The sequence below is a fragment of the Eurypyga helias genome, unplaced genomic scaffold, assembly GCF_000690775.1.
Source record: "Eurypyga helias isolate BGI_N326 unplaced genomic scaffold, ASM69077v1 scaffold5724, whole genome shotgun sequence".
NCBI classification, from domain to species: Eukaryota; Metazoa; Chordata; class Aves; order Eurypygiformes; family Eurypygidae; genus Eurypyga; species Eurypyga helias.
In genome coordinates this window covers 7,651-19,910 of record NW_010244210.1, presented here as the reverse complement: position 1 = coordinate 19,910, position 12,260 = coordinate 7,651, and the positions used below count along the sequence as shown (strand labels likewise).

At 37.9% G+C, this 12,260-nt stretch overlaps 1 protein-coding gene across 1 annotated transcript in view; it reads right to left on the bottom strand.

Annotated features, from left to right (window-relative positions):
- The window catches only part of PHF3 (PHD finger protein 3), a 42,099-nt gene extending 30,702 nt beyond the window's left edge, over positions 1-11,397 (bottom strand). Inside the window, exons 1-2 of the mRNA XM_010149663.1 lie at positions 11,103-11,397; positions 868-1,029 (exon numbers count right to left, since the gene is read on the bottom strand). Of these exons, the coding sequence (XP_010147965.1) occupies positions 868-1,029; positions 11,103-11,397 (457 nt within the window). The remainder of the gene's footprint in view (positions 1-867; positions 1,030-11,102) is intronic.
- Positions 11,398-12,260: the final 863 nt, after the last annotated feature.

Genomic DNA, 12,260 nt, shown 5'->3' with positions numbered 1-12,260 from the left:
TTCTACTTTTCAACCTCAAGCAGAAATTTCACAATGAAGTTACACTGTGATTAGAAGTATAGCTGTGAAGTTTACAAAGCTTTTAGAGAACACAGCACATGAACCTGAGATCCAGTCACATTCTCACTTGTCAAGATCTTACATTTTCTAAATAAGCAGCTTTTTAAAAGGGCATTTGAAAGCATATTCACCAGCTTTGCATCACAAGCACTTATTTAAACTCTGGCTTCCCTATTAAGTAATTTCATCTTTTTATCTCAGCCTACTCTATGGGAGTGGGCAGGGGAAAGCAGAGTTGTCAATAACTCCACCAATTCAACAAGTTTGAGAAACCCTAACCACAATCAATTAGCTACCACACAGAATGTAAAGATTTGATTAAGATACTTAGTAAGCATACTGAGATATTTTGATGAAAAACTTTGACTGCAACTACTATAACCTAACTTAAAACAAAACAAAAACTAATAAAAATAAAATAGAATTAATATTTTAATTGGAAATAAATATACATGCTAACCTAATAATTCCAATGCTGTTTGTAAATACAATATGCTTTTATTGGTGAAGAATCACAGTGCTAATCTGATGCAGGTGAAAGGATCAAAAGTTTAAGGACCACAGGCCATAAGGAAGACATCAAATATTCATCAAAGAGGAATTCAAAATGAGTAGTACCCTACGGATGCCAACTTCTAGCTGCAGCGTATAAAAAGGCAAGTTTCTGTACTTCAATTCTCACAACCAAATAGCATAGCTTTACTTTAAGTTTATAAATGTTGAGGGAAAAGGGGTGGATGTGTGTGTGTTTATACAAATTCAAATGACTACAAATGTGTGAACACACATTATCTGCTGAATGATCACCTTGTGCCATTAAACGTGGTGATTTTCTTGGTGATGTGACTGACGTTTCTTCACAACGGCTCCTCAAATTCCTATTAGGTGAAACAAGTTCATCATCATCAATGGTGCCATTACCACTCTCTTTAACTCCTTCTTCATCCATAATATCATCAAGACCAATAGCTGAAAAAAAACAAAGAAGAAAAAGCCTAAAATTTAAAATAATCAAGAAATGTTGCAGCTGTAATGCTGACAAAGAGAGGGGAAGAGGAGGGGAAAAATAAATAAACTGGCCATCTATAATTGATCAGGGAAAAAAATTAAGAAAGGCAAGGCAGAACATTCCCATGTGATGCAGTTTCAGTGTAGAAGCAGCTATCACCCAAGGTTTAAAATTTCTGTAGACATTCCTTATAGCTTTTTGGTGGACTCACATTTTTATTGTTTTTTTTTGCCACAGGAAGGTCCCCAGTCTTAGAGGATCAGCTGTCCCTCACTGTCCCTTCCCACCTAAGAAAAAGTGAAGAAAGGTAAACAGCAGAAAGAGCTGATCCAGAAGTGCAAAGAATTTAAGATCAGTTACCTCACAGGATACAGTTTTAAAAATCTAAGTCCCACCCACATCACATCTCCATCTGCAACCCCTTTTGGCAAGAGCATTAAGTGCAGCATGCACTAGTCTCCCAGAAGAGTCAGAGAACACTGTCACTGCCAAACTCCTATCCTCCATGAACCCGAGAAAGATCCCAGAGGCTGCTCTTGAAAGTAAGTTTCCTAAGAGGCAGTCAAGCCACTGTACCAGCCATTCTCACTTTCCCTAAGTTTGTTTCTGCAATGGTAGCCTCTCCTACCCCAAGATCCTATATGTGATTAATCAATCCTGATCCCTGTGGGATGCGAAATTTGTGATATCAAGCCAAACAACCAAATGATTTTACGAAATATGTAGGAGGGTCTGACAAATACAACATGGACCCCAGACAACCAACTATGCCTATTTTTCACTATTCAAGCACCTACACCCAGAAACATTTTTAAGATAACTCATATGACAGAAATAAGGTATGTAAAATTTCTAACAATTGCTTCCTTAAAACCGATTTAAATTTCTAAAATAAATTTATTAATCAAAATAAGCAAGAAATTAATAGAAATTAAAAACTGTTAGAATTTTTAGACTGTCTCAGAAAATCTGTCAATTCCTGCTCCTTTTTCAAGTCTGATGTTAATGCAACTTAAAAAAATAATGCTAATGCTTTTATGAAGGCACTACAGTAACGAGCACACTTTTAAAATAATAAAAATTGGAAGCTGTAAAACAGTGCTAAACCCAACAGTGATGAATAATGAAATCTATCAAGACTGTAATCAATCCATAATCATCTGTCATGAAAAACTAAAAAATAAAAAAATCAAAACCAACCAAACAAGTTGTTGATTTTAAATAATCATAGAATGGGTTGGGTTGAAAAAGACATTCCAGGTCATCTAGTTCCAACCCCCATGCCATGGGAAGGGACACCTTGCACTAGACCAGGTTGCTCAAAGCCTCATCCAGCCTGGCCTTGAACACTTCCAGGGATGGGGCATCCACAGCTTCTCTGGGCAACCTGTTCCAGTGCCTCACCACCCTCCCCGTGAAGAACTTCTTCCTGATATCTAATCTAAACCTCCCTACTTTCAATTTAAACCCATTACCCCTTGTCCTGTCACTACAGGCCCTGATAAAAAGTCCCCCCCAGCATCCTTGTAGCCCCTTCAGGTACTGGAAGGCTGCAATAAGGGCTCCCCGGAGCCTTCTCTTCTCCAGGCTGAACAAGCCCAACTCTCTCAGACCGTCTTTGTAGTAGAGGTGCTCCAGCCCTCTCATCATTTTTATGTCCCTTCTCTGGACTCACTCCTTCTTATGTTGGGGGCCCCAGAGCTGGACACAGTACTGCAGCTGGGGTCTCATGACAGTGGAGCAGAGGGCGAGAATCACCTCCCTGAGCTGCTGGCCATGCTTCTTGTTATGCAGCCCAGTTCAAATATTTGGTTCTCTGTAGTTAGATGGCCACAAGGAGCTGAAAGATAGGGGTTTCTTGAGCTGATCATTTATCATTACTCATTTTATTATAATCTTAATTTTTAGTTATTGCATCATATATGTCAGTTTATAGGCAAAGTGTGTTTCTGGAAATTACTGGCAGCTTTCACTTCGCAATCCACAGAGCCACCTTTATGCCTGCGTTGGTATAAGCAGACATCACACACAAGCTGCAGAGCACTGATAATGCTGGTCTTACTCCACTCATCTAAACATCCCTTAATCGCTTACTTGCTATAAGCTACATACTGGGAAAAGGACACACTGGCAAAAAGAGGACTGCCCCTGATAGACTTTACCCTAAATATCTAATACTGGCCATTGTCCAAGATGGGAAACTGAACAAGACAGACTCTCACCCTAAGTTCACCTGCCCATTCTCATGATCTCAAAGACTACGTCCTCCCAACAGCTCTGCACTTCAGCATGTTCCTACAAAATGCAGAACTGGTATTCGGAACAGACTGTGACAAAGGAGACTCAGATCCTCTTCTGATTCTTGAGTGCAGAACTAAACTGTTCAGCTACTGAAGACAACATGACAAATAAAAACCACTCGGACAACTTCTGAAACAGCCCTGGAGCAGATTTCAGGGCTGGTATCAGAGCCTCAGGTTTTACACTGGTTTTGCTCACATTGAATTTACACGCCCTCCTTCATTAATAACAAAAGGGACACATCATTCTATTATTGACAGACAGTTTTAAATATTAGAATTAAAGTATTTTCATACTTACAAGACCCTGTGCTGTAGCTTTAATTTTACAGAGGAATTTGAAGCACAGAACCTTGCTAATTTCAAATCACCTGAGCTATAACTCGGCTAGTACAGCCCCATGGCCCCCAGCTGAGAAGCATTCGACACAGACCCTGCTGGGAAGAGAAAAAGTGACAGAGAATAGTAATAGATACAGAAGAGACTAAGAAATTAAGCTATGAAAGAGAAGTGGTGGTAGAGAAACAGCATTGGGAAAAATAAACCAACAAAAGCAAAACCAGACAGAACTAAAAAGAAAGAGATACAAATTATTTTAATAATAAGTATCTAAATATTATCTCAGAAATAAATACAGAAATTAAGACAGAAGGATAAAAGAAGAAAGTAAAAAACAAAAACATATGTAAATAGAAAAAGCTGTACAGTTCAGTAAAACTGAGAAAACTGCAAATAAGGAAAATACGAGTCACGTTCAACAAATTCATACTGGAAGAGGCACCACTGGCCTTTAGCTTAATATTTTGAGTCTCTCCATTACTTGTAAAGTATTTAAATTTCCAAACTGCTGTGCTGTGCTACTGACTCATTTCTGCATACATTATACAATAACAGGATTCAATAAAAAATAGTTTACTTGCAAATTTAAAGTAAAATCTTCCATGCGTTTTAAAACAAATAGAAGTGTGACATCTTAATTCTTCTTTCCTCAATGTAAAATTGAGGAACACAAGCCTTACTTCCTGGGGAAAGAGGAGAGAAGGAGAAGAAAATACCCCTAAAACCAACATCTTTGAAATGTACAAATCTTTGGTTTTATTACATAAGTTCTCCCTCGATTATCTTAGGCCAAAATTAGACAGAAATTTTGACCAGGTTTTGTTTTGGTTTGGTTTTTTTACACACTGGTTAAGGTAAATCTCAAGTGTAGAAATAAATTTCCTCTCTGTAGATGTTAGCCCTGATTTTCTCTTTCTTAGTTAATCACACGGAACAGAACTCTACTGTTGCTGCTGCTTTGCATTGTTATAAATGCTACGTCCACCTGAATCACACTAACAGCAGGACTGAGCAAATCCATGGCAGATTCCATACTTGAATTTTTAAAAGCATCACAAATTATATGGAAATGGTCAAACATTTTTTACCTTCTGGGTTATATACAGGTGATAACAAAAACCTCAAATTCTGCTTCAGTGAAAAGAACAGTAACAGTGTAAAGCACAACTAACATGCCTAGGTAAACCTTAAGAAGAGCTAATAAACTATAGTAAAGCAATACTGCTACTGTAAAAATATCACTAAGCCTCAAGACTAAGCCTTTTCCAGTGGAGGAGTAGGGGGGAGGTGAGTGAGCGGCTGTGTGGTACTTAATTGCTAGTTGGGATTAAACCACGACAAGATTGTGAACAAAGACAGTATATTTTATATGAAAACCTTTTTCCTATTGGCATTTGCAATGTGTATCTTCAAGAAACAGGAATAAAAATGCTGTTAGAAAAAGAAGTATTTTCAAGAGAAATGAGGTCACTGGTGATATAATTTACATAAGAAAACACCAAATTTGAGCTGTTTTACGAAAGTTTTTCTGTAAGCCTGTAACCTTTTTAACTTGAGAATTTGCTTCCGAGTACCTTGTACTGTCTGCCCAGAGCAAGAATCCCAGTAAGTCATGTGAAACACGAACTAAACATTTATTCCTATTCTCCATTAACCTCTAAATTGTAAAGAGGGACTTTTCCCCATCTTTAAAATCAAAACACATGAAAATCAAGTAGGATTAATAAACTTCATACAGCATGTATCTTGACAGAGGACTGAAACCCCCTTTTAAAAAAAGAGATGTTGTTACATCAGAGGGCTACTGATTTATGGTTCTTTAGCCACAGAGGCCTGTTACTTTGGAAATAGAGATTAATAAACCACAATTTCAACAACAAATTAAAAAAATACAGTATCAAATCAAGCACTTGTTTTATGAAGAAAGGAGCCTTTAGATGAGCTCTGTGATTCATGAATACACAAACTCCCTTGCAAATCCCACTACAACTTCTCCATCCACAAAACTGACCCAAAGGAATAAATAACTAAAGCCTTTAGGAGGACCTGAAGTGCGGAGAAGTGGTAGTTTGTTACCTACAAACAGAAAAGCATGCAAAGTAAACATTCTCCAGGTTCTCAATATAATATTGATATAATAAATTTAAATTTCATACAGGAAAGTTACTACCTTGGTCACAAGACACTGTGCAACTGTTCACATGGACAGCTTGGAGGAAGGAAGGCATAAAGAGGTAAGAAAACTGAGAGAAACAACTGTAGACCAAATTTTGGGTTGCAATCTGAAGGTTACATTCAAAATTACTTTATATGCAGGAGGAAAAATCTGTGTACATTTGGCTTTAGTAAGGAGAGCCTGAAATGGCTAACACAGCCAGACTGGACACTAGCTAAAACAAAAACAAACAAAAAACCCCAAACAAACAAAAAAATTATTTGGAGTCAGAACAGTTGGTTTTGCTTCAAGATTCCCACACACCACAACACCCAAACATTAAAGATACCCAAGCACCGTCCTGCATAATCCACCCTCCTGTGTTAGTCATTCAGTTCTTCAAGAACAAACAGCCACTTGACCACAGTGATGAACAGAAGCACAGGACATGGGACACTTCTAATTGTTTCATGAACTTGGGTTTCATTTAATTCTCAAAAACCTCATTTTGTCAAATTTAGTCCTTTAACTGGCAAAGAGAGCAGGTATATCAACTTCCACTATCGACACCAGGTCTTTCTGCTAATAGCTACTTCAGGGCAGTAAATGGCTTCCATTACTGCTAAGCACCTGTGACCCACAGCGAGTTAGATGGTTGTGGATTGCTTGTACTTTTGATTCCCTGAAATAACAGAAAACTTCATAACTATGCTGCAAGAGCAGCAAACTGCTCAGTCTAACTCCACAAACCGGCAACCCAACCACCTCTTCACAGTTTAGCAGTCACTTTTCACAAATACATCCTAAAGGATTTCCATATAACGTCTGTTAATTTGACCCATACCCTTTCCAGCTTGTGAGGTCATAACGAGTAAAACTCAAAGCCATTACCAAGATCACCTACAACAAATCTTGTCTTCTCCAAACACCTAACTGTTCAAAGCTGAACAAGACAACCCCATTCTACTATTCAGTTGCAATTAAGGACCAAGCTCACAGCATAAAGACCAACAATGTCATCTACCTGTTTGGATCCCACACAAACTGGATTCAAGCCAAGACATGAACATGAGACTGCTTTACTGGTACTGATACAGTTCTTCCCAATAATAGATAGGCAACAGACATCCATTCTGGTGCTCCTTGTTATTAGTCATAGATCAGTACTGCTGACTGTGAGATGCTCAATATAAGTAAAACATGGACCTGTTGGAGCAATGCCAGAGGAGGCCACAAAAATAGGCAGAGGGTTGGAGCACCTCTGCTACGGGGACAGGCTCAGAGAGTTGGGCTTGTTCAGCCTGGAGAAGAAAAGGATGCAGGGAGACCTTATTGCAGCCTTTCAATACTTGAAGGGGACTCATAAGAAAAATGGGGATAGACTTTTTAATAGGGGTTGTAAGGATAGGACAAGGGGTAATGGGTTTAAATTGAAAGTGGGGAGGTTTAGATTAGATATCAGGAAGAAGTTCTTCACGGGGAGGGTGGTGAGTCACGGGAACAGGTTGCCCAGAGAAGCTGTGGATGCCCCATCCCTGGAAGTGTTCAAGGCCAGGCTGGATGAGGCTTTGAGTAACCTGGTCTAGTGGCAGGTGTCCCTGCCCATGGCGGGGGGGGTGGGACTAGATGATCCTTAAGGCCCCTTCCAACCCAAACCATGCTGTGATTCTATGATTTTTCAGCCTGGAGAAGAAAAGGATGCAGGGAGACCTTATTGCAGCCTTTCAATACTTGAAGGGGACTCATAAGAAAAATGGGGATAGACTTTTTAATAGGGGTTGTAAGGATAGGACAAGGGGTAATGCTTTTAAACTAAAAAAGGGTAGATTCAGACTAGATACAAGGAAGGCATATTTTACAATGAGGGCAGTGAAACACTAGAACAGTTTGCTCAGAGAGGTGGTAGAAGCCCCATTCTTGGAAACATACAAGGTCAGGTTGAACCCGGCTCTGAGCAACCTGATCTAATTGAAGATGTCCCTGCTCACTGCAGGGGCATTAGACTGGATGACCTTTAAAGGTCCCTTGCAACCCAAAATATTCAATGACCCTATGTTACCATCTTCCCCAACAGAAGCAGTTATAATCCAATTTACATGACTTGCATGTTCAGGGTAGATGCCTCTAACACACAGTGACTGGAAATCAAACTTCAACTCACAAAAATTCTACATGTTTCTGTCTTATAGACAGGTAATTGAACAGTTTAAAGGACATAAAACCAATTGCTACCAGAATCCATCACATACAGTCAGATAACTGGCAACTCACCATAAAAAGAGCTAAGTATTAACAAACACTTCAGTTCATGGTGAATGACGTGAAATATAAACCCTAAAGATGAGCAAGACAGATGCAGTGTTGAGGAGTAATAAATTTTGATTAGGCCTGTAAAATAACACCCAACAAGAACTAATGTTGACGGGGGCATAAGAAAAAGAGCAGAAAACAAATCCATACTCAAACCAACTCAAGTGCAAAAGAGAAGGGGGTTTTAGACAAAAAGACCTGATGTCTAAAGTGAAGCAGAGAAAATGCTGTCACAACCCTGAGAATTTTGGTATGTGGGTAAGCAGGTCTGAAACAAGTCTCTCTCAAAGCTTTTGCCACTCACACAAACTCATGTTTGCGTAAGAAATATCATATTTAGAACATGGTATAAGTTCTTCGGGTTGAAGGTAATATATTGGTTTGTGTATAGGTTGACAAATACTTCTGAACTCTGCTCAAGCCAGGCTTTCAAAGAAGTGTTAGTGAGCCATGCCTTCTACTCCTCCATCTCATCTGAGACTAATACCATTGTAGCCAATTCACCTCCTCAGTCCAACTATTTTTACCTTTACCTCTTTAGCTTGCTCACAGCAACCAAATAAGCTGCAGCATGAAAACTTCACCAGTTTAAAAACTGGATAGAACAGAGCACATTCCATTCATTCACTGAGCAGCAAGCATGATAAATCTGTCCTTTGCTGGCCCTATGAACTAATTTCCAGGAGAATTTTGCACCTTTTCTTAAACTGTTCCATGGCCTAGACACGTGTTATGCAAAATACTGTTTGAAGGTCTAAAACTGTGGTAAATAAATTTGTGCCTCTGGGAGGAATTAACTCTTTTCTTCAGGAATGAAGTCAAGAGTGTAAGAAACACCACCATCCACTATTTCAGTACTTCCTAGGTCTTGCCCTGCTTAACATAAACAGATAACAAACTTACCTAAACATAGTAAAACCTTACTGAAAATATTCTTTTCTACATACTTTTTTCTAAGCCTTGTGAAAAGTTAAAGAGACAATAACTGACCATTCTGTCACCATACTGCTAAATGCTCTACCGGATGTAAGGCAAGCAAGTTTTGTGGGAAGAGTTACACTTTTTCCTATGTTAGACAAACTGATATTGGTGTAGAGATGAGCATTCACACATACTGTCTTGAAAAAAACCAGCCTTTGTACAGGTTATTCTTATCAAAGGTACTGTCACCTTGCATAACTGCATTCTTACCTGCAGACTACGCAAGCTGAGTTAGATCACTAGCAGTCTCAGACAAATCAATCAAATAATGAGCTATATGAATACTCAAGGAAGAAGCAAAAGTTTCTTTATCTGTCTTTCAAACTGATAATGGTTATGCTCAACTAAAAAAAAAAAACCTGATCTGTAAAACACATACTACAGTCCTACCATCTCAGAATAAGGGCAGTTCTTATCAAGACCTACAAAGAACAATCAACAGCAAGAATATTTCACATCCTTTTGGATACCTACTACATTAATTCCAAATCACGCTCCGATTTATTTACTGAAATGTGACTGTGCTCTTGCTTTCAGATTTAAAAACACAACATTAAATTCATGTACCCATCATAAATCAAATCTGTATTGACTCCCCTAGTTGAATACAGCCTGAAATACCATCTCCCAAGTAAATGAGTTAGCTCACTTATTTTAATGGACCTTAAAAATTAATTGTTATTATTTAATTATCAATAGTATTGACCATTACACTGCTGATAGCTTTTAGGAGAAATACGTGCCAAAAAGCTCCCAAGTGTATCCCCGTAACCTCCAAAATACCCAGCTATACTTTAAAAGTTAATTGAAAAATTTTAAAAGCACTATAGGTTTACTGGAGGATGCATAGGATGCAGTGTGAAACAACAATATGCATCACTGTCCTAACAGAAGAAAATAAAAAATTCAGAGAAGAGGAATTTGGTTTAGTTGTGTACACTGTACAGTCTCATGCACATTAAGAGTGATAAATACTTGTTCGGTGGGTTACAGACAAAAATGTATAATGAAACAGTCTACAGCAAGAATAACCAAAACATTAATGATGGACTCAAATAATGCCCTACTAAGTTAGTAAAGAGATCAGATATCTTCTTTTGGATATGTAGTTCATTTTGCAATGCCTCAATCAGTATCATCTTTGATTTATAGTTTTCTGTATTGTAATACCAATTAATTTAGAGAAGGTGAGAATTTAGTCTGTTACTAGAAACTAAATGCATACTGTATCAGGAAATTATCAAGAATTTCAGAAACAGTTTATAAAAACTTACTAGAAAAATAATTACATATTTATATAATCAGTTATCTGCAGTAATCTATAACAATTTTCAGTAATGAACCTAAAAAAATCTGTGTTTTTTTTTTTTAAACTTCCAGTCAAATAAAAAAACCCACCACTACTAAGTATAAAGTCTATGTTTGTCTCTTACACCAAATTCAGTGTAATTATTCAAACGATTCATCAATATACATTATTTTAGGGTTTTGTTTGAAGCCAACCAAAGCAAAAAGCCCAGAAGCTGCTATCAGCTCAGCACTAGAAGGCCTAGTACTAACAATATAACACTGAGTTCAGAGCAGTAATTTGTACAACTCTCATGCTCCTACTGCTAATCTAGCATTCCTACATTTTTTGAAGACAAACTAGCAACTTCACTGATCAGGCACTGTACTTACACTAAACAAGTAACATCTTCAACTGGGAATAATTTACACATACTCAAGACAAAGCCTAAATTATTTCTGATCCACATTAGGAGCCTTCCCCTATTGCTATGCGACAACAGTAAAAAAAAACCTGCAGAGCTTACATGCCAAGCATGTAAGCAGCGCAACAAAAAGGGCAGGAAGGAGACAGAAATCCCAAATTTTTATTAAGAAAAAGGGTTGATACTAGAGTATAATTGTATTTTAAACTGTATTCTTAAAAAATTGTAAGATTTACCTGTTGAACAAGGCATCTGGAAATTGGGATCATTGCTATCCAAAACAGGCAAACAGAACTGGGCACTTGCAGATCCTAGCATAGGATCCTTATCGCTGAGCATGTTCTTCAGCGAATCCTCTAAGACATTTTGACTTGCACTAAAATCCTCACAGACTTCATTCTCCAGGTTGGATCCTAGAAATAGGGCATCATCTAAGTGTTCAGTAGGAATTAAATGGTTAAATGTATCAACTATATCCATGAAGACTCCTGTGTGTCTTTCAGCCCTATAGAAAGACAAGAAAAATACCATAAGAAAATAAGCTACAAATTGTAAAACACCTCAGAAACCAGCAAATTGTTTTGGTTGTTGTGTTTTATAAAGAATGCTTAAGGTATTTTAGAACTGTAACAAAACCAAAAAAATGTTTATGGCTTAGTATGGCCCACTGTATATCTAAAAATCAATTCTCTAACTGATCAATGTTAACAGAAAGCCCATGCTAAGTTTATATATAAACTTCGCTATCACTATCAGACTGCTGCCACGCCTATGGAGTATGTATAACAAGAGTAACTAAAACACCTCCTTGCTAAAATCTGTTTAAAACTCAACCAACCCAAGGGGGTGGGACACCAGAGGAAGGTGGAAATCGAGAACAAGCGAATCTGGTTAGCAGCACTGTGCGTGTACATCTTTCTGCGCCTTTAAATCTAAAATCATGAGGTCAGGTTCCACCAAGACCTACAGAGCTGAGAAAGCTCAGGAAGCCTGCCATACTAGGCCCAAAATTGAAAAGGACTATATTTCTGTTCAGAGAGAAACTACCAAGTACTTCATAGCAAGTAACAACTTTTAAGCAGCAAGGCCTTATCTCTATTATTTTTCACCTATTCATTCAATAAAATTACAGAAATTGTATATGAAAATCTGACCTCAATCAAGTATATGAGAATTCTGAGCTGGCTTCAAAAGGGCCAGGAGCCTTTCAGAAATTCCAATTTTGAAGACACTTAGGTAAAACTTAGAGACTGTAGTCAAAGATGGCATCTACATTTTATAAGAAGGGATTCCCTATTTTCTGGATCACTTCCTTGCAATATAGCAGAAATGCCACTAGTGCAGCACAGATTCAACTAATAGAATGTATAACTACACAACAGAATTGGGGGGGG